The 24711-nt window shown below is 34.4% G+C and overlaps 1 protein-coding gene across 2 annotated transcripts in view; it reads right to left on the reverse strand.

Moving 5' to 3' along the window:
• The window catches only part of col15a1b (collagen, type XV, alpha 1b), an 88790-nt gene extending 65715 nt beyond the window's left edge, over window positions 1-23075 (reverse strand). Inside the window, exons 1-2 of one of the 2 annotated variants that reach the window (XM_056475422.1) lie at window positions 22861-23075; window positions 22691-22761 (exon numbers count right to left, since the gene is read on the reverse strand). In XM_056475422.1, the coding sequence (XP_056331397.1) occupies window positions 22691-22761; window positions 22861-22871 (82 nt within the window). In that variant the 5' untranslated portion in view covers window positions 22872-23075. The remainder of the gene's footprint in view (window positions 1-22690; window positions 22762-22860) is intronic. The other variant, XM_056475429.1, reaches the window with a different exon arrangement.
• Window positions 23076-24711: the final 1636 nt, after the last annotated feature.

Genomic DNA, 24711 nt, shown 5'->3' on the forward strand with positions numbered 1-24711 from the left:
TTTGTTATGATGCGGCTGAAAGCTTCTGCTCAAGACAGCTAGGAACACTTTCAGAGCCAGAAAATCGTATTCTAAATGTGTAAAATAAAAAGCTTCTCTGATGGATCCATTGGGAAATGTCTTGACTGCCAGTCTACACTGTAAAAAAATGCAGGGTTCCACACAGTTCATTCATGTTGACCCAACACAAATTGATTAAGTTAGCTTAACACTTTTAATAAATTTATGTGGATTGAACATAAAAATTTAGTTGTCCCAATGAAATCTCAAGAATTGTGTTGTTTCAGCTCATTTTTATTAAGTAGTTTGAACAAGCAAAAAAAAAATTTTGAGTGCAAAAGTAAAAACTGACAGCTATATTTGAACAGCTATACAATTTGTACACTTGTATGTAAGATATATTTTAATGTCTAAATCATGTTTAAAATATTGAATAATCTCTTCAGATTTCAGCCAAAATATGTTAAAAAGTACTGTAAAAATGTTGAAAACAGTGATCAATTTCTTTCACAGACCAAACGTTTTATGTGATAAGATCTTAACATATCATCAGGAGGTACAGTTGTTAATTTAGTTTTGCCTGTACACAGTAGTCAGCATTTTAAGTGGATCAAATCCTTTTATCAAAGCTGTCCTGAAACTATTGAACAACAATCATTCTTGTCTTAGCACAAATCAGATTTTTTTGATCCACTTTGAATGTTGACTATTTTATATATTTTTTGACTCGCAAAGTGCTAGTAACCATTGTCATGCAATTGCTTGTGATTGTTTTAGGACTTCATTTAGGAATTCAGTGCCAGGGGACTGACTAGAAGTAACAATCGGAAGCAAACAGTCAAGCTACTTGCTCTACAAACAAGTTCATGAAATTACATGCATACAGTTAAAGCCAAAATTATTAGCTCTACTGTGAATTCTTGTTTCTTTTTCAAATATTTCCCAAATTATGTTTAACAGAGCAATGAACTTCTTCACAGAATTGTCATGATCACCAGCGATCACTTCTTGGAAGATCGCTGGTAAACTACAAACTCATCCATGAACTACAAACCCCTGCATGCTGTTATACACAGGTCACCATTCTCCACTGATCACACATGTACAGAGTCTCGTTATTATTGATTATCCAGACTACATATACACCCTACACACATCAGTCTGCAATGGGTCTTTGTTTTTTCCTGTCATTTATATTTCCTGTCACTGTGTTTTTGCCTTAGTCTGAGTTTGTTGTTTGTTTTTTTTTGGATCAACGCATTGTTTATGACCTTATGACTGTTTTGACTATGATTTTGGATTGCCCTGTTTGATTCCTGATTTTTCCTGTTTTTTTCCATTATTACCTGCAAGAATACTTTCTTTTAATTATTATTAAGCTGCACTTGGATCCTACATCTCTTGTCTTCGCCATGCCGAGACCCAAACGTGACAAGATTTTCCTATAATGTTTTTTCTTCTGGTGAAAGTGTTAGTTTAGTTTTATTTTGGCTTTATTTTAATAAATAATAATTTTAAGATCAATATTATTGGGCCCCTTAAGCAATATTTTGTTTTCAATTGTCTGCAGAACAAACCATCATTATACACTGATTTGCTTAATTACCCTATCTTCCTTAATTAACCTAGTTAAGCCTTTAAATGTCACTTTAAGCTGAACACTAGTATCTTGAAAAATATCTTGTAAAATATTATGTACTGTCATCATGGCAAAGATAAGTTATTAGAAATTAGTTATTAAAAATATTGTGTTCAGAAATGTGGATAACACTTTATAATAATTACACCTTGTGAATTTATTAGGCATTAGTATATTTTCATGGTCACACAATGAGGACAATGAGGGTTATCTCTTTTTATCAATTTATTCAAATAAGTAGTGCATAAATAAGCAGGATAAGCAGGTAAGTGAGAGTTTTTGCAAGGGAGCTGATGAATAGTTGTTTATGTTGTAAAAAGATAGCTTCAAGCAGACATAGAGTGTAAAGTCACTTCCCTTTATGATAGCTTTGTTCACCCACAGGCTTGAGAGAATCATCCACAGGTTAAACGATCAGAGGAGAAGGGAAACATCCACGGAAGAAGGCGAGTCAGAGAGAAGGTAAGGTGAACCGTCAGACATCGATTCCACCCATTGACTGATTGGAATCGCTGGGTTATATAGGGAGTGCTGATGAGGGGTGCAGGTGTGTCTGATCAATACTTAGGTGACTGTGGTCGGGCGTGATAAGAGGTGGCAGGAGATGGGGGGTGATGATTGGTGCTGAGGGAACGTGATGGTGAGAGAGAATGGTAGGTGGAGCAGCAGGAATGAGCCGGGGATGTGACACATATAGTGAATTCATTATTTATTAAGCATTAACTCTACATTAATAAGCACTTGTGAGCAGTTTATAACTGCAGTCACAAATGCTCTATTCTTGACATATAAACACATATATAATGTGCCTAATAATGGTATTTTCATAATTTGTGGGTGATTTATCTTTCATTACTAAATTAAGTGTTGCATTATTTACAAGCTATTTGTATTTAAGAGTAGTTGTTTTTTTAAGATCATTCAGAATAAGGAAGTAAATGATAATAAACTATTGAAATCAAAGTTCATGTCTCTTATTATTCACGCATATAGTAATGGTTACTATGTATGTTAATAAACGCTTTATTAATTCAACTTCATGCAGTTTTGTGACATAATCAAAAGTGAGGACTATTTATGGTTTGTAAATCCTTCATAAATGATAACTAGATATTAAAGTTTGAGGACAAACTTTATGGTGGCTTGAAAAGCCGAGTCTAAAAGTTTGAAGTCGTTTTAAAGTGTAAATAACTGAAGCAGTTTTTATGAAGTTTGAAACAGTCGGCATAGATAAGTACATTTATGTTAGCATGTTTCTAGTATAGATTGGCATGTTTCTTGGTAGGCAGTTGCTAGGTTGTTCTAAGTGCTTGCTAAGGTGTTGCTAGGTTGTTGCTAAGGTGTTGCAAGGTGGTTGCTAAGGTGTTGCTAGGTGGTTGCTAGGTGGTTGCTAGGTTGTTGCTAGGCGGTTGCTATGGTATTCTAGGTCATTGTTAAGGTGTTGCTAGGTGGTTGCTAGGGTGTTCTGAGTGGTTGCTAAGGCGTTGCTAGGTTGTTGCTAGGCAGTTGCTAAAGTATTATGAGGGGTTGCTAGGCAGTTGCTAACATAAATTAGCATGATTCTAGCATGAATTAGCATGTTACTAGCATGATTCTAGCATGAATTGCCTTGTTACTAGCATGATTCTAGCATGAATTAGCATGTTACTAGCATGTTTCTAGCATGAATTAGCATGTTACTAGCATGATTCTATGAAGAATTAGCATAATGTTAGCATGTTTCTAGCATGAATTAGCATGTTACTAGCATATTTCTAGCATGAATTAGCATGTTATTAGCATGATTCTAGCATGAATTAGCATGTTACTAGCATGTTTCTAGCATGAATTATCATGTTACTAGCATGATTCTAGCATGAATTAGCATGTTATTAGCATGATTCTACCATGAATTAACATGTTACTGGCATGATTCTAGCATGAATTAGCATGTTACTAGCATGATTCTAGCATGAATTAGCATGTTATTAGCATGATTCTAGCAGGAATTAGCATGTAACTAGCATGATTCTAGCATGAATTAGCATGTTACTACCATGTTTCTAGCATGAATTAGCATGTTGTTAGCATGATTCTAGCATGAATTAGCATGTTACTAGCATGATTCTAGCATGAATTAGCATGTTACTAGCATGTTTCTAGCATGAATTAGCATGTTGTTAGCATGAATTAGCATGTTTCTAGCATGATTCTAGCATGTAACTAGCATGTTACTAGCATGTTTCTAGCATGAATTAGCATGTTACTAGCATGATTCTAGCATGAATAAGCATGTAACTAGCATGAATTAGCATGTTACTAGCATGTTTCTAGCATGAATTAGCATGATTCTAGCATGAATTAGCATGTTACTAGCATGTTTCTAGCATGAATTAGCATGTTACTAGCATGATTCTAGCATGAATTAGCATGTTACTAGCATGTTTCTAGCATGAATTAGCATGTTACTAGCATGTTTCTAGCATGATTTAGCATGTTATTAGCATGATTCTAGCATGAATTAGCATGTTTCTAGCATGAATTAGCATGTTATTAGCATGATTCTAGCATGAATTAGCATGTTATTAGCATGATTCTAGCGTGAATTAGCATGTTACTAGCATGATTCTAGCATGAATTAGCATGTTACTAGCATGTTTCTAGCATGAATTAGCATGTTACTAGCATGATTCTAGCATGAATTAGCATGTTACTAGCATGTTTCTAGCATGAATTAGCATGTTATTAGCATGATTCTAGCATGAATTAGCATGTTACTAGCATGATTCTAGCATGAATTAGCATGTTACTAGCATGTTTCTAGCATGAATTAGCATGTTACTAGCATGATTCTAGCATGAATTAGCATGTTACTAGCATGTTTCTAGCATTAATTAGCATGTTACTAGCATGTTTCTAGCATGAATTAGCATGTTACTAGCATGATTCTAGCATGAATTAGCATGTTTCTAGCTAACAGTAGCTAGACAGCTAGCTAACAGATAGATAACAGTATGCTGGCTTTTCAAGCCACCATAATTAAAGGCTCAGTATTCAATTAACAATACATCTTTACAATACTATCTAAAAAATAAAATTACTGTAAAATTACTGTAAAAATTGGATAAAACAATATAATAATATAACAATATATTATAATACAACATTTCAATGCTATTTAGTGAAGTTTAAACTACACAGTAATTTTATTGTAGTTAGAATTGCAAAGAATTATTTTTCATTCGATTGAGCTTCATTTGTGGACCTTCAAATGAATAGAAATTAATAAAGTCGTTTACTATCTTTTGTTATATGAGGGATTTATAAAGCATAAATAGTCCTCACTTTAGATTAGGTCACAAAACTAGACGAAGTTGAGCTAATAAAGCGTTTATTAACATAAAAAAAATTATCTATTAGTATATTCCTGAATAATAAGATAAAAATGTTAATTTAAATAGTTTATTAATCTTATTACTAACTCATTCTGAATAATCATAAAATAGCACCAACTATTCTTAAATAACTGGTTTGTAAATACTGTGTTTATAAGTCAAGAATAGAGCATTTGTAACTGCAGTTATAAACTGCTTACTAACATTTATTAATGTAGAGTTAATGCTTAACAAATAATGAATTCATGCTTAATAAATGATTAGTGTGTAGTTATTATAAAGTGTTACCGAAATGGGTAGTAAAAATCTGCTCTATTTGGAAAATTGGGGAAAAAATATATGGGGGGGGGGGGTGGCTAATAATTTAGGAGGGCTAATAATTCTGACATCAACTGTATACAAATAATTTTATAAGAAAATACCCATTTGTAACATCAAGCAGCATAACAAGCTGTTATTTTCAGATAAAAAAAAATCAATGGAAGTGTATGAGACTGGAAGACAATTGGGATCTCAAGACAATTAGGTTTGATGGCAGGCGCCAGCTAATATGTGAAAAAATAAGGTCAATACAAGAACATTAATTGACACAAAATGTCCAAATACTTTGTGGGAACACTAAATGTAGCAAAAAAATTCTATATTCAAAAAAGGCAGAGGAAAATCCAAGCACGAACTTGGAAATAAAGTGCTAGTGCACACACCCAGGAGAGTTTAAATGTCTGCCAATATGAAGTGCAGGCACCACCCTTTGCAGTGAACAAACTGCTTCCCTTGAATAAAGTGCCAAGACACGGAAAATGTACTAACTACAGGTAACAGAACACCACAACACAGAAGCGAGCATTTTGCCATAAATCTGTAGCTTGCAGTAATATGCATTTGTAAGTTTTCTTTGGTACCATGACATAAGGCAGGGCGTGACATCATGTTTTTGCACCAATCAGACGGGGCAGTTGTGTGTGTGTGTGGGCGGAGCTGTGTCAGAGCAGACAGTGGCTCAGTGTTCTTCACTCTGACTCAGGTCATTATAAGCTCCTCACACACCTATAAGAGCAGAGAGACGGTCCAGATCAATGCTGCTTCTGTCTCACGTCTGTTTCCTTCACGCCATCAGCCCACACCCGCTGGTTCTTCATGTAGATGCGCAAGCTTTCTTGAGAGCAGGAAATGTTCGGTTTTAAATGTGTTTACAGGGACCAATCCAGTCCTTTGATATTTAACAGCTTAATTTCCACTATGAAACTATTAAACATTTCATGTAATGTTACTGGGCTGCAGATTTTGGAGCTGACTTGCCATGAAAGCTTATAGAGGTGAAGTGGGCACAAACTAATGTGGGATAAGTTGTGAGGCACATGATTTAAACCAGGGGTGTTAAGGGGTATATGCACTTTTATCATATTATTGTTTCAAAAAGTGAGCGAGAAATTCACTGAAATAGCTCAGTAACAGTCAACAAAGGATGAATTTAATATTGGTGAATCATAAATATTTTTACAAATGAATAAGAGAAGAATAATGCCTTAATACCTTATAGAGCACCACTGTAAAATTTGATTTGGCTCTCCATCCCATCTGAGAAAGGAGGGATGGGGAATTTTGGAGGAATGCCTTTTACAAAGATTGTCATTTCTAATTTAACATAACTTTTGTTTTTTAACTGTTGAGCAACAAAAAGCAAACTGAAATTAAATGTTGTGAATAAAACAGATTTAAAATTAAATACGGTCATTTGATGGATAGCAATGATTCGATGCAAGCGAATCAAGGCAAAGTGTTTTTTAGTGTTGGGATTGCCCATATTTTTTATTGCAAGACATTCATTCATTATTAAATGCACAAAAATGTACAGGGTGATTCAAAAAGAATACCACATATTTGAAAACCGATAACTCTGCAAAGAAGAAAAGGAGCGCAAATGTTTTTTCTGTCACTGATTTAAGGAAGCTCTGAAGTTAGTTGCTTATTTGGTCACTAGGAGCGCTGTTGTTATCATGTTTCTTTGATTAAATACAGATTTTCAAAGTTGTGGTATTGTTTTTGAATCACCCTGCATAATTATTAATACAATTAAAGTATTTTAAATAAAACATAGTATTAATTAAATAATAGATTAAATTATATATTAAATTATAATAATAAATAAGAAAATTCCATTGACAAATTTTGGTATATTTACCTCTGGCCCACCACCCTCAATCAAGTTTAGTTTTTTGGCCCTTCATAAGAAAAAGTTTGGGCACCCCTGTTCTTGAGTTTCCTGCCAGATGAAGTGACATCACTTGGATTAAAGTCACATGCTCATTCTATCAGTGCTTTAAAGATTGTTATGCCTTTTTACTGAGGTAACAGAATTGACTGTAAAGTAGGAAAAGACCCATTTTTTCCTTTTTTAACTTAGTAATCACAAAAAAATATGAAAATTACACTGTATTATTCCATAATTTTTTTACTGCTGCTTGTTCAAACTACCTGTTTTAACTAAGCTGAAACAACACAATTCTTGTAATTTCTTTGGATAATTTATTTGATTTATGTTCAGTCCACTTAAATTTGTAAACCATTCATTTAACTTAAGCGTTTTGTGTTGGGACAACATGAAGGAATGGTATAGGTTCAACTACCTGGTTAGGGCACTTGTAGTTCCCAGCATGCTTTGTGTGGGATTGAATAAAGAGAGGGAAATGTTGACAATAAAAGTAATGTTGGGTGTTTAAAGTTAATAAAAAGACTTTAGTTTTTAGATTTAGAAGACTTTCATGTAATGCTTTGCGTTTTGAGATAAACACCTTGCAGAAGCACCCATGCTTTGGGTGTTGGCAGTTTATTTAGCAAAACTGCCGTTTGTTGCTTTGCTCAGTGAGCAATAACTGTCCTAAAAGTAGTTCTAAGATCAAACTCAATCAACTGTACAGGCAGCTCATGAAACGTTTAAAAATGTCTCTTTTTTTGAGCATACATGATAATTTAAGAGACTGTCAAAAAGTAGGTATGGGAGTCTTTAATATTTTCAAGACAAAATGTCCCTAAATACACATCCAAACTGCTTTAATTGCTTTGAGAGAAATCTTGATATAATTTGTTATTATTCACAGTTGTGTATAAATATTAAATTGCATAAATATATGTATAAAATAAATATTTTCTTGTTGGAAAATACACTGTAAAAATTTTAGGTTCCACACAATTCCTTCATGTTCTTCCAACACAAATCAATTAAGTTATTTGTTTTTACGAAGTTAAGTGGATTGAACATAAAACAATTATGTTGTCCCCCAAAAAACTTAAGTATTGTGTTGTTTCAACTCATTTTAAATAAGTCATTTGAACTAAAAGCAAAAGCCATTTTTTAAGTTTAATAGAAGGTTTATCTATGCAAAATGTACCTGGCATTCTAGAACTGTTGCAACCAGAGGTGGCATGGGATGGTACACCCTCATTCCCTCCCCTTTAAAAAAAAAAGAAGAAAAAAAAAACTACATATGCTTGCCCCCCCCCCCCCCCCCCCCCCCCCCCCCCCCCCTTGTGCCTTCTGATCAGAGTGGAGAGTGGGAAAAAATCAGGTGCAGCTAATTTAACACAAGTAACACTGCTTGAAGCTGAACACACTGTCTCACTGACAAATCCAGTATATTCACAGTACAATGACATTGGATTAGAGTGCTGTCAGTTTCACAAAGCTCAACGTGATTGTATTAAAGCACTGTTAATTTCACAGCTCAAATAAATCAAATCAAATCTCTTTTATCGTGACATAATCAGAAGCATGTGTGTCAGGATGAGTGAATAGCTTAGATCCAAAAAAGCTTAAAGTTTAAATACAGAAGAAGCATAAAAGCTGCAGACCGCTTCTCTGTTCATTGTGAGCAATGAATTATAATTATTGGCCTAAATATATTGAAATACATTAATGTATATCGAAGGCTTCATTTTCAGTTTTATAGTCATATTAAGCCAGGATGCACCTTGACTGCTTAAAATAGAATTTAGATTGTTTTAAAAAATGTTTTCCTGTTATTTAAATGATTAAAGGCACACTGATTTTCCAAATTCGTGTGTAGTAGCGTGGCAAAAGCTAAAACTATTAACATATTTTTTTCGTTTGCAATGTCCAAGAATAGTTTTAAACTTAAATGATTTTGTCTTTAATCAGATGACAATATGGCTTTTAACTTAAAAAAAAATACTTTTGCGTCGGAGCCAATAGCGTAGTGGTTAGTGTGTCGACACATGGCATTCCGGTCTCTCACTGCTCCCCATGCTTTCCTATCTATACTCTCTGTTGTCCAATCAATTAAAGGTGAAAACCCTAAACTAATTAAAATAAAAAAATACTTTTGCTATGGAGTCAACTACATGTGATGTTACATGTCCCATCTTGCTTCAAATCTTTTAGGTTAAATAAAGAAAAATTGTTTGCAATGTTAATTATGATACACAACCAGATATGTGTATTATTTAAGCAAGAAAAGAATTTAAGAATAATTTTACTCTGACCCCATGAGGATTCACAGGGTAAGAAATTTACAGGTTATGCCATATTCTCCCCTAACTTTTACACAAATATGAACAAGAGTTTAGCATAAACATGGCAACCGCAGGACATGCTATCCATCATCATAACTCCCTCTTTGGGGAACTGGTGAAGTCTGCAGGTAATGTCTGAAGGGAGTTGACAGTGCTCATTATAAAGCAGAGTCCCTGAGGGTCGGCGATGGGCAGGGAATGATAGGAATGTCCAGGCCCCTATGTCCTGTCCAGTCTCAGTCACTCAATCACCCACCTGGAGCTCACACTTGACTGACAGTAGAGAGGAGGAGGAGAACAGGCTCCTCAAAGTCATTACAAAACTACATGGAGGACAACAAAAACCCACACAGAGAGAACAAGTGGACTTCAGAATGTTTTTTGGGGTGATGCCTGTTTTCATATAATAATACAAACTATGAAACCTTCTTGTAATTCTTTGTAGTATATTAGTATATTATATTTTAGGTGAATTTCAGAATATGACCAGAAAGTATTTTCAGCTTAGTCCCTTTATTAATCACCAATTTTCCCTTTATTAATCGCCAACTTATCCAGCATATGTTTTACGCAGTGGATGCCTCCCATGCAACCCATCACTGGGAAACACCCATAAACTCTCATTCTCAAACATACACTACGGACAATTAAGCTTACCCAATTCACCTATAGTGCATGTTTTTTGAGTTGTGGGGGAAACTAGAGCACCCAAAGGAAACCCACGCGAACACAGAGAGAACACGCAAACTCCACACAGAAATGCCAACTGACCCAGCTGAGGCTCGAACCAGCGAACTTCTTGCTGTGAGGTGATTGTGCTACCCGCTGCGCCACCGTGACGCCATGACCAGAAAGTTACACTCAAATAAAGGAATCATGATGAAGTTTATTATTAACACATTGTAACTTTTTGATTTAATTTAATTTATTAGTTTTTTTGTTTAAATATATGCTGTTGGTTGCTTAGAATCTAAATCTGTTAAAATCTAATTCTATTAGATTTAATCAGTTAAAAGATATGAATATGGTATAAATATATCAAGCTGTAGAAAAGCCACAGATCCAATTTGTTAAATTCTATAAGATTGGTTTACTTAATATCCGGGGGCAAAATTTACGCACCTCCATACTACACACAATAAATGAATTAATAAGAAGCATTTAAAATACATTGGTTATATTGATATTATTACATAATTATTTGTTATTATTTGTTTCATTTATGCTTAACAAATATCAATCACATAAAGTTTATTAGTTCAATAACGTTAAAAGTATGTCATCCAAATGTATGGAAATTTTATATGCACCAGAATATAGTACATAAATCTTATTTGTCAGGCTTAATATTTTTGGAGTGTATATGTGTGAATGCTATTTGAAAATGGTTCTCATTCAAGTTTGTAAAATGTTTATTAAACGTGCCTGACTTGTTTGATCATTTGTGGTTTACAGAATAAAGAACTTAATAGTCATCATTAAAAGAGCTGATTACTGACTGTAAACGTGCAGATAAACATATGTGTGGGTGCTGTGGTGTATTGTTTAATACAGAGGGCCATACACTAGAGGGTTTTCCAAAAAAGCAAGAAATTATTTAAATTATACCTTTCAACAAAGACATAATGCTGCTCTAGGTGTGATGTAAATCACTCAACCAAACAACCAACATATCCTATAATTAATAAATAATCCATTTAAGTAATCCAAAAAACTACTAACAACAACAGCAATAACATAATAATAATAAAAAAGATCATTATTATTATTATTATTATTATTATTATTATTATTATTATTATTATTATTATTATTATGTGGCGCAGTGGGTAGCACAAACACCTCACACCAAGCCCCGGCTGGGTTAGTTTGCATTTCTGTGTGGGTCAGTTGGCATTTTCCAACTGGGTCAGTTGTTTCTATAAGCTAAATTGACCTATGTGTGTGAATGTAAGAGTATATGGGTGTTTCCCAGTGCTGGGTTGCGGCTGGAAGGGCATCCACTGTGTAAAACATAAATTGGCGGTTCGTTCCACTGTGGCGACTCCTGATTTATAAAGGGACTAAGCCAAAAAAGAAAATGAATGAATTATTATTATTATTATTATTATTATTATTATTATTGTTATTATTATTATTATTATTATTATTATTATTATTATTATTATTTTGTGAAATTGTGAGGTCATTTTAGAAATATATAATTTTAATTTATGAGAAAAGGAGTATCATAAACACATAATAAATAATAAAATAATGATTAACAATTATTTAATTAATATTAGTAAAGCTGTGTATAGAACAAGACAATGAAGGAAGGAAGGAATGAAGGAAGGAAGGAAGGAAGGAAGGAAGGAAGGAAGGAAGGAAGGAAGGAAGGAACAAACGAAAGAATGAATGAATGAACAAACAAATGATATAACAGTAGCAGTAATCAGTTATTTTTATGCAAATAAGAATTATTTAAAGTAAAATATAATAATGGTGATTATAAAAAAATAACATTTACCACAAAATACATATATAATCTAATAATAATAATAATAATAATAATAGATAAACTAACATATTTACACATACTTTCCACTGTGATTTTCACAAACAAGCTTTCAAACTAAAGCTGCATTACCTTATTTCCTGGATGATTACAGTGTGCGCTTGAACTGCCTGTCTGTAGAAAGTACTGTAGGTAATCACATACACCAGCACATTGTAGAGAAGCCCTAGTTACTACAGTAGTTAGAAAACACAACAGTGGACAACAGCCATCCATTCAGACCCATCTCTAACTCAGTCTGACCCCTACACAGACTGCCCTGGCAGAGATGGGTTTGTTGTGCAGGGGACTGGAAGCTGATGTGTTTTTTCCATGAAGTATATTTTCCAATGAGCGCAATATATCATTGTAAAGGCTAAATGGATGTATTGTATATTAGAAAAAAACTGCAGAGCGGAACTTCCTGCTAATCAATGATGTCACTATTAAGGTCAGCATCTGACTTGATGAAGGAATTAGGAAACAAAGAATGGATGCAATTCACTCTTTTAAGGTGATCTGGTTCACTGCAGTGCTGTAGACAGAAGGATGTAAAAAGTTGCTAAAAATTAGACAAAAGACCACAACCGAGATAACACATCAGTGCCAGGCGAAAGGTAAACAATTAAACAGGTTTATATAGTGCCCTCCACTAGTACTGGCACACTTGGTAAATATAAGTCTTATTTAGGAAATAGATAAATGCAGATATTCAGGAAATATGCCCAGTAAACATACTTGTTTATAATTTCTTACATTTATATGGCACTTTTCTAGACACTCCCCATATTTTTGGGGAGAATCTCCTAATCCACCACCAATGGATGCATCCACCTGGATGATGTGACAGCAGCCATATTGCGGCAGACCGCACACCTGCTGATTGGTGGAGAGGAGATAATTATGATATGGGGATGGTTAGGAGGCCATGATGGACAGAGGCCAGTGGGCAAATAATACAGAGGCCAGGATGCTGGGGTTAAACCCCTACTCTTTTTCAAAGGACATCCTGAGATTTTTAAAGACCACAGAGAGTCAGGAATCTCGATTTAACCTCTTATTCGAAAGACAGCACTCACTTAGCAGTAGAGAGTCACTTAGGCATTAGGACCCACACAGACCGCAGGTTGAGCACCCCCTGGTGGCCTCACTAACACCACTTCCAGCAGCAACCTAGCTTTCCCATGTGGTCTCCTATCCAGATATCGACTTGGCGCAGCCCTGCTTAGCTTCAGTGGGTGACCATGTGAGAGTAGCTGAGAGCTAGCTGTCGGCTTAACTTACTGTCAAACTTACATAGTGCAACTTTAAAAACAACTTGGCACTGTTAAGTTGACAAACTCAAATTTTATCTGAAAAACAATGCTGAAGTCAGGTTTTCTGCTTTGAAACATCTGTCTTTGTTTTGGTCATTTAACCCACCCAATGCCCGTTTAGCCAATTATATTTCAGCAGCCCGGGTTGCCTTGCTGGAAAACAGCGTATTTCATTCATTCACTCATGAAAGGCTCTCAAAGCATGCATCAGTGACTGAAATGGGACCTCCGTTGGACAGTAGCAGACTCCAAAATGAGATGCAGATTTAGAATTCCACATTGGTGGAATCGTGGACGTGGTTATTAGTTAGCAAATGGTATAAACATTACGAGCGTAAACATTAGGTGAGCAGGTTACATTGTAACCGCGTGTCCTAACAACACTCTACGGGATGAGATTTGCAGTGATAAGCAATTTGGCTGTTTGCACCAGACGATACACAACGGAAATTGAAATACAGCCATTCAGAAGCACAGAATATGCACTTACTCATGAAATGGTAAGGTTTAGACTCTAATTAATACATTTTAAACACCTTTAACATTATTAAATGTACATTCTGAATCCCTGATATGTGTTGGTTTACACTGAGTCACAGTTCTAAAGTTCAATTTCAAATAGTTTATTTTATTTTCAGTATGGCAATAAAGGGAATGTAAAATGGCATTTAAACTTGCAATGTTAGCAGTTAACACTGAATAAAGCACATGAGGTGTACCTTGTTCAGCTGCAAGAAATAGAAGCCGTTTTTAAAATATCAATTGGAGGTGTTGGTTGAAACAAAAAACAAATATTCCTTCTATCACGTGCTGTTGCTTTAATTTAACTTAAGTCAGACTCACTCCTCAATCCGATAACCTGTGCTTGCGTTTGTTTTGATCCAGTAATGTAATGCCTAGTTCAACCACTGGGTGTCAAACTTACATACTGCACCTTTAAAACAAGTGAGTAACTTGGAACTGTTATGTTGACTAACTCAATTCTTATAATAATGGACAGATAATTTACATAATAACTGTAAGGCAACAAGTTTGCTAACTTTTTTAAGGCACGAGATAAAAACACTTTTGGTTTTTGGTACCATTAGTTCGTTGATGACGGCTTGGTGGGTTCTGGGCAAAATCAACTCATTCACTCACTTTTTTGAAGTAAAGTCAACTAATTGCTCTTTATTGTGGTGATTAAACATCTTATTGTTTGTTAAAAATGTAGACTAAAACTAAGGCAACATTTTGAAATGATATCTTTGATGTCAGATTGTTGTTTTCAGACCCATCTAACGTCTGCAGTTCCCCAGCTGTTATTCTGGGAGATTTTTTTGGCTACTTGAAACACCATTCAAACGAACAGTTTGGAAAAGACAGACACTCATCCTATTCCAGGCTAATTCAAGACACTTCTTATTAACTGGAATTCTTTAATTATTGCCCCCATGGTGCCAATGGGCATTTTAAGTGTTTCTGCTGTTTTAACTGCTTGGTTAAATTTAGACAATTTCCCAGGCAGGAGTTATTACAGCATGCAAGAGCTTGATGTTATTAGACTAATGTGTGCAAAATCTGATTAGTGATTAAGGGTTTTAGGGAATTACTTTCACTTACTATAAAAAAGATTTCACAAATATAGTGAGTGACAACCACCAATGAATATGATGCCATAAAATACAGATTGCAATGTCAGGAACTAGACAAATATATATATATATATATATATATATCTATATATATATATATATATATATATATATATATATATATATATATATATATATATATATATATATATATATATATATATATATATATATATATATATATACAACACAAATTTCCATCTTCTGTTAAACAATCATTAATGAAAAAATCTGAAAATAAAACAAAAATATTTTAAAGAAGGAGGGAATCAAGTTGCTTATAAATGTTTGGAACCACTGAAAGATGAGTAAATGGTGATTAAATTTTAGTTTTTGGGTGAACTATCACAATCTCTGTGATACATTTAATCCTAATAGATGGATAGAGAGCATGGTATGGCATGCTGTCTTAGGGGAGGGCTCTGAGTTAGGAATATAACCCGAACCCGGAGATCCCCAAGAGCCGCTTTATATAAGGGATCAACTAAAATAAAGGTGAGGAGAGTTGGGGGTGGAGGAGAGATGCCAGAAAACTGGCTAAGATGAAGATGAGTGGTCTGGATTAGGCATGGGATGATAACCGGTTTCAAAGTATACCGCGGTTTGGAAAAATCAAGGTTTTAAAACCCCAAAGATTTTTTGTTATACCATTCCTAAGGTATGTGTAAGATTTTGTTGTGATGTTTTGTTTTATTTTTAAGTTATTTAGAACAACAGTGTTTCCAGCAGAAAAGATATACAAAGGTGCCATTTTAAACTATAAAGAAATCTGTGAATCATTTGAATTATTTAGCCTGACATGTTTACTGTTCCAAAATATTTTAAATATTTCTCAAAAATATATATATTGTGTTAAAATGGGAGAAAGTTTTAGTTTTTTTTATCCAGACATTTAAAAAGAATATATTTGAGAGCATTAATCACAATACCATGAAACTGTGATCAATTTTTTATCCAAGGTTATCACAGAAACTTAAACGGGCACATGATTAGTCTGGATATTTATACGCATTAAGAGCTGGTTAATGTGATGCGATGACTGATTTGCATCTATGCCAAATTGACTGATAACCTGCTCGGGCTCCTCCCGAACCTCGTTAATAAACACAGTTTAACGAATATGTGGATCAGTAAGAAAATGCCCAGAGACCTGTTATACTAATGGATTAGAGGCAAAACAAGCATCTAATCTATACTCAAACAGCTTCATTGCTAAAGCTGAGCCTCAAACATACAGTAACATTTAACATTCAAACCCTGCACTTTTAGTGGTCCCAAAGTTACAGACTGCAAAACAATTCAGAAAAAAGAAATGCTTTCTTCCACTCTGACAATGTTCCCCAAGTCAAGGCATTAGTATTTCACATAGGACAATTCTTTATGCACAAACAATCCAGTCAAGGTGTGGATGGAGGACAACCAGATCAAGACCTTATCATGGCTATTGCAATCTCCAGACTAAAACCCTATAGAAATGTACTTCTGGAATGTAAGCAAGTGGGTCAGCTGCCATTAAATGTAGCCAGCGGCTGAATTTTTGCACCTGGAGAGGCATAAAATCAATGTGAGGACCTGATAGGAAGCCAAGAAGCCTATAAGCCACAGTTGTATGCATTTTCCAACAGATATTATTATTGGTTAAAGTTCAGTTCTACATATACTGCAGTTCAAGTCTATGACCAGTAGCATTCATTTTAATGATAACATTGTTAACCTTTCTTAGTTAAAACCTAACATTTTTCGTTAATCCATAAAGATGTCCATATAAAGAGCATTTCTGTTTTTTAAGATGTTTAATTATTATGAAAAGCGCTATACAAATAAGAAATGCTTTTCAAATCATTTTAGAATGATATTTGGAATATTCTGAAGACCGGTTTAATGATGCTGAAAATGAAAAGTAGTGTAAATAAACAGTAGTGTGTACTAATAATTTTTTTTCATTAACAATTGTTATTGTACAATCAGTTTATGCTATTAACTGTCCAATAATATAACATCTTGCTAATGAGCTATAACATTAACAAGACTAAAAATGCTGTTAAAATGTGATTTAAATTGCTTTGAGTTTGGCATGGTTGTTTGTGCCAGACCAACTGGTCTTACAATAGAATTTGCAGAGAATGGTCTGACAAAATGAAAAGAAGTTCTGGATTCATGACGTCTTGTATCAGTAGTTCAGGTATCTGATGGTGTAATGGTGTGGGGAGATTTTCAGAAATACAAAATGAGCAGAACATAAAGTTGGCATAGAATTAAATGTGGACATACCTAGGCATAGCGGAATAATAACAGTTATTACATGGTACATTACACTCATGTAATGATATTACATGGTAAGCCTCAAACTGTTTCCTTGTTCTCATGTACAACCTGTGAAATTAATTCCCGCCTGTGTTTTCATATACATTATAGCTTTATTCTATACATCTCTGCCATTCTCTTTTGTCGAGTATAACGATAATTTAGCCTATATTTCATTCAAAACACAACTCAGGAGTGAAATAGGTTTTCCTGATGGCTTAAATATAGCTCACTCAATCCCACTAACTAAAATAAACCTCTCCACCACTTCACTTAAAAAGTTTGGTGACAAGACATCTACTCGGTTTGTTTCATATTTTTTATCAATTTAATTATTTTGCATCAGAGCAGAGCTCATTAATATTCATAATTGTTGCAATCATGGTCAAAACCGAGCATTCAATCTAGGGGTAATTCCTGTGGTTATAAGTAAGCGTGTAAACTGTTTCAGGACAATTTAGGAATTAACTAAACCACAAATCTACTATGCAGATATCAGAGAACAATATGACATTTAGGGCTCTATTTTAACAATCTAGGCGCAAAGTCTAAAGCACATGGAGCAAAAGCATTAAGAGAGCGTCCAAATCCACTTTTGCTATTTTAGGGATGGAAAAATACACTCTGCGCCCAGGCGTATAGTCTAACAGGGTTGTGCTTATTTTCTTAATGAGTTATGGGTGTATTTTGAGCATAACGTGCATTAAAACAATCAGAGTCACATCTCCCTTTTCCTTTGAGAGTCAGTTGCATCGTGCCATGGGGCATTTGCTATTCACAAGATGAATTTTGTAGGTGGAAAATGGAACGCTTCACTAGTGAGAAAACAAATTAGAGCATCTGCAGCGCAAGGATAAAGAACAAGCCTCCTCCGTTTGGCCTCTTAACTTTCTCTTTACTTTAATTTTACTCTTTACATTGCTCCTTTACTTTTGTAGATATGGAAAAGGTAACTCACTCAACTAAAGACATCCATTAGCCTAAATATTTAATTTAGCTTCTTAAGCGCAAAGATTAGTTTTAAAACTATTCCTAAATTCAGTTCTAATTTCTAGCAAACGAATAAATGAACAAAAATAATATAGTGTGGACAAAAAACTGAGTTATATCCAAACACACGTCCTATTTTTATGCTCCATATGGTGATGCATACATTTCCAAAACCTGACAGGTGGACAAATTTAAACTTGTTTTTATTAAAACAATATAAATATGCATATAATAAATAATACTGCTAATAATAATAACATTATACAAATGCAAATTGCCATGAACAAACTGAGAAAAGCACCCCGAGGTGAAGAAAGCATGGATGTAGCGGTTTTTATATTCATGTTAAAATGAATAAAGTTTGCAACATTTTAATTCTTTAATTGCTGTACATCCTGTGTGTATTAAGCAATGTGTAAGCATTTGAACTCACATAGGCGAATTACTAATGCACTCCATGCTGGACTATAGACAAGCTTTTGTTGGTCAATGTCACGGTCTATTTTAGTTTCTCAAAATAGCAATACGCCAATGTGTCTTAACACACCACCTTTATAGACCAGCATGCCCATGAGTCCAAAATGGATTTGCTATTTTAACAACGTGTAGCAAAATGTAAAAAATAGGGTTGCGCTAGTCTGAAAATAGCAACAAATCATGCCAAACACGTCTTGCACCTTATTGCGCCAGGTGTATGATAGGGCCCATAGAATCAAAATTCACTCAATGGCACCTTTAAACCCCACAGCCAACATGAGTAATATTGCAGACCATGTCCATCCATTACCATTACAGTATAGCCATCTTGGAAAAGTACTTCACGCAGGTTAGTGTGCCACGTCAAAAAAATTTAAATAATGTGAAACAGGTTTTTTGAACATAACGGTGAGTTCTCTAAACTCACATGGCCTCCACATTCACCAGCTCTCAATCCGGTAGAGCACCTTTGTGCTGTGCAGGAACATGAGATTCAGGTAACAGAAGCGCAGCCAACAAATCTGCAGCACATATGTGTTCCTATCATGTCAGTATGGATGAAAACCTTTTGAATCTATGCAACAGAATATAAAGGCAAAAAATAAGGTCAATTTGATGCTAGCAAGATGTACCTAATATGACTGGCGAGTCTAATGTTTACATATATACTCTGTTGTAAAGTAATTAACAATTATTCTTCAAGATTTTTTAAGTGCTGGCCATAAAATGTGGCCCTTCAGGTCAGTGGAGAGTCTCTCAAGTTACGCGGCTGTCATGCTGTTTGGATGATTGCCTTTTGAAGACAGTGAGCTTATTAACTAACCAGCACAGAGAGGATATGAAGGATAAACATTATTCTGACAGGTAATCCCACAATTTTTGGCCAATCCAGACGTCTGAGCACATAACTGAGTTGAAAAATGTAGACTGTGATACTATTCTAAGCTTTGGACATACCACAATAACAGAGAGATCACCTGTTTCACCTGAACCAATCTATAGGTGGCATCAGACACTGGGATAACCGCAAAACAGTGTTTACTAGATGTCATCAAATTACAAGTGATAATAAAGGGAGAGTTCAACTAAAGATGAAAATTCTGTACTCCTTTATTTCTACTTGTTTCAAACCTATTTGAGTTTCCTTCAACTAATGAAGACAAAATAAAACATTTTAAGACATTTTGAAAACTGAAAGCCACTGACAGTACATTATATTTTTCACAATGGATGTCACAGACTACCAGTTTCCAACATTTGTCAATATATATTTGTATGTTGAGCAGATAAAAAAAAATCATAAAAGTTTAAATGAGGATGAGTGGATGGTGAGTAAATTTTAAGTATAAGGTGAGTAAATTAAGTTGATTGGATCACAGAGAGGAGAAACACTGACTAACTGTTTAAAAACGTTTTTGTCCTTATCATCTGCAAGTTTCTAAAAGATTCTCAAAACAACACCATAAATTACTATGACAATTATTAATTCAGATACTGATTATGTGCTTTATTCAGTGTTAAATGCTACCAATGGGAGTTTGAATACCATTATATGTGGCATTATTGCCATACTACTGAAAGCAGCAACAGACAGTTCATCTCAGAACATGAAAACAAAAAAATAGCAAATGGTTTTAAAATGAAAAAGTCAGAACTGTGACTCATCAGTCACTCAGGCCATGTACTTTTAATAATCTTAAGTAGGTTAAATATGAATTTATATTATAATGCTTACCATTTCATTACAAATGCAGTGGCTGATATTTAAATGAATGGCTGGTATTTAAATGTTTATGTTTTGTCACATCATGTTTGGGGCAGACAGATAAACTGCCTGTTGCTGGAACCTTGTTGAGTCACATGTGGTTAGGACATGGTATGTGATTCACCTTGTAACTTTGATTGGGTTAAACAACCAAAACTATCCGCATTGTCTTTAAAAGAATTTCCTTTTATAATCTAATACTGTACAAATACATGAAATCTGCCTAGATTTGAAATTGCATGCATGTCTATGAGCATATCTCATAGACATCTCGCAGGCATTTTCAAATCTGATTAGAAGTTTCCCAAATGATCCTAAGTGATCATAAGATCTACAACTGGTGTACTATCTCTCACACACGCACAAAAGCACACTTAAAGCTTTAAAATGACTGGTTTCATCCGATTTCATCTACTCTAATTCCTCAATAAAAGTCAAGTATTCATAGTCACAAATGTACATCGGATCCTCATCTTGAGTGTCTACAACATTGTGCCATGTTCTTCATATAAACACCTACAGGTGTCAGATTTGCAAGTTTTCTTTCAATAATTGTCTAATGTTACAGAAAATGAAACTGACTAAAATAAGGGCTACTTCTTGCGTAAATATCTAAAAAGGGGGTAAAACCAATGATGCCATTAAATATGACTGTTTAAAATTAAAGTGATTTTAACCTTTGGTTTTATTACAAATCAAACCAAACATCCATGTTTATTGTAGTTAAACTATGAAAACTACAAATTATGATTTTGCTCTACACACAGAAAAATGTACATTAATTTATAATAAATATTATAGTGTTTTAACCATGTATAGTAGAGTAAATTAAACTGTACTGTATATATTATTTACATCACTTTGTTAATGAATGCTAAAAGATATTGTAGTAATAAATACAGAGAACTGATAGACTGCCATAAATAATGTAGCATTCTTTAGTTTTTAAGTACAGTAAACTGTGATGTATTGTATTGTAATACCCTATATTTGTAAAAAAAAAAAAAAAAAAAAACTTAGTACCTTGGCTGATTAAGAATGACCACAACATATTAATAGTCTCAAGATCAAATATTGTTTACTATAGTATGAATTATGGCTGCACAATACATTGTTTCAGCACTGATATTGCAATGTCCGCATCCGCATCCGCAATAGTTACATCGCAAGAGTCTGAATTACAGTTGATCAGGGGTTAGAGAATTCTATTTAATTATTGTATTTTTATACAGAATTGATTCAATTTATGAAAAAAAGGTTTTTCTTAGAATTTTGTTTTGTTTCTAGTTCAAATGTATATTTTTCAAAGCGAAAACAAGACTATAGTTTTGTGATTATTTAATTTCTGTACCTGAGAACTGTTAGACTCTATAGGAAACCATCAAATTGTGCTATCCAGACTATCTTATAAATATATATCCCATATAGCAAGATTTTATATCAGATTTTTTCAATACCGTGCAGCCCTAGTATGAATGGATCAAAAACGCTATTTATTTTGACTATTATAGTTTCTTCAATAAGTTATTATATTTTTTCATGTGGGTCTCTTTAGTATTTGCAGTTTTAAAACAAGTTTAGTTTTTTTTGTAAATTGCAATCAACAACAAAAGCTATACAGTTACTATACAGTAGTTATTTACTGTAATAAAGTCATTGCAGATTTATTTTCATAAAAGATCACACATGAAATAAATACTGTACTGTTTATTGTATAGCACTTAAAACTGTTGAATAACTACAGCTTACTGTCGTATTAACTGTAGCAAACTAATAAACAATAAATACTGTAGTATACTTTAGTTTTTACAGCAGTAATAAGCCATATACTGTAGTTGAAAACTTGGTAGTGGATGATTTAGATTACAGTTGTTGTATTACCACAGCAAGTATAGAATTATCATAACAAAATAAGTCAAGTACTTTAGTATGGTTGAAAAACTCAAAAACAATATCTACTACAAGTTACTGTAGTAGTTTTTTGATGTTGGATGGGGTCACTTCAGGTAGAAATGTCTCTTAATAACTGTACAGACATACAGGATTTAGTGCAACCCGGTGGTGTAAATTGTGTCTTTACAGCTGCTCAAGTGCACCCATAAGTAATAAAAGAGTATTCCCCTACCTTCCATGACATGAAGCGCAGAGGAGAGATAACCCAGGGCGAGATGCGCACCAACGAGCCACGACAGGAGGCTAAATGAATGAAAGCAGTGATGTTCAACAAAAATAGCCTAAAGTAATAAAAACACAACAGTTTTAATGATCACCTATCCAAACACCCCATCCACTTACCGAAATTTCATTTTTGTTCAGAAGTCCAAGCATGAGATTAGTGCAAAAACGTGGATATCAACACTTCCAAAGTGTTGTCACCCACTCTCTCTCTCTCTCTTTCTTTCTGTTCTTCTGACTGACTCTCTCCAGTCTCTCTCACTTCAGACTGGCTGAACAAAGACTGCCTCAGTCTCAGTGCTACACGGCGCTCCGGACTGCTGAAATCCGACCCCAAAAAATCTCCGAGAAGCGACGCTCTCCACTCTTTCAAATCCGTTTTAGAGCAGTGACCCCATAAACAACTCGCCTGTTCAATCCTTCAACAAATATGTTTTTTATCATTCTTGGCTATGAGCTGCATCATGTGGCGGTGAGGTCCGTGAATCCCCTCATGTGGCGTTTATTAAGAGGGGAAAAAAGTTTCACTTCTATCGTTTATTATTCGATACATTATTTACTTCAAAGAAGTAAAACACAAATTTCGTTAAGTTTTAGTTGGCCAAACGGCAATGCTAGTTTTTTAAAAACTTTTTCGTTTTTACAAACTAGCTAGACTGTGTTGTATCAAGGTATCAACTTAATTTCTTGAGGTAGTTGTAGCAAAGTCGTTGGTTGTAACCATTTGAGACTTTCAGTCTCTCATTCTCCCCAAGGCTACATTTATTTGATACATTAAACAATTTTGTGATACTATTTAAAACAAGTTTTCTTTTTGAATAGATTTTAAAATTTAATTAATGCGTGTTGGTCAGGCTGTTTTCATGATCATCCAGTCTTCAGTGTCACATAATACTTCACATAATATTAAAGGTATTGTGTTGGTCAGAAGCCTTTTGCTTTTCAAGCAAAGTTCTTTACAAGATTTACTTGGAGGTTTATTTCCCTTAAAAATAAATCTGCTAATAAATAAACAAATAAAAAGCCTAACAATTCCCTTTAAATGAATGACTTGAATATGTAGATTCACTTCTGGGTTTAAGAACTGCAATCTGCAGTTGTTTGGTATAAATATTGGGCCATCACTCCACTCTTGCAATTTTGAGTTACCAAAGTTTAAGTTATACGTAATTATTTTTCTGTATGGTGCAAAAATCTATATTTATTGTTAATTGAATAAACAACATTGGCATAAACACAATTGTCTTTCCATTATTTTAAAGCTGAAATGATTTCCCCTTTATTCCCAGAGGTTTTTTTAGAAGAGCACATGCTTGGAAACAAAAGGCTGTGAAAACGAAGAATCCCTGTACCATACTGAGCAAACTCCTGAGAGACCTATTTAAAGCACTGAAAATAACATCCACGAAGGACCACCCGGGAGGTAAGAGCCTTGTTTGACTTTCACCAGGGGGTTTTTAGACCCCATACTGTCCCCTCACAGACTTACAGAGCCGCCTCAAGGCACTCATACCTCTCTACGAAACAATGCAACAAATCAGGGGCATAGATCCTGTGTCAGACAAAACTTCTTTGGTCCTGAACAAAAGACGGTCCTTCTCCACAAGAGCCTTTCCTATTCTTCATCAGCGTTATCATCAAGAGAGTCCTTATCCTAGTCTGGTTAAGCTCTCATATTCCAGCTCACAGAAGTCTACAAGATAAAGTGTTTTGCTAAGGTGATAAATGAATGGGTAATTCTTGTCAACTACCTGCAATTAGCCAGTCTTGAAATGATAATGTTTTTTTAGGAAAGCCCTTGAGATGCTGAAGAATGGGGATGACTTGACATGCCTCAGTACTAATGGAAGAACTCATGATCAGGGAATGAATCACAAAACATACAGAGACGTTTGCACGACTTATGCAGTAAAGTCCTTTGTCGATTTCCAAAGTTGGATAAAAGATATAATATAAAAGAAACTAAGTCAA

Source organism: Danio aesculapii, chromosome 2 (genome assembly GCF_903798145.1).
Source record: "Danio aesculapii chromosome 2, fDanAes4.1, whole genome shotgun sequence".
Lineage (NCBI taxonomy): Eukaryota > Metazoa > Chordata > Actinopteri > Cypriniformes > Danionidae > Danio > Danio aesculapii.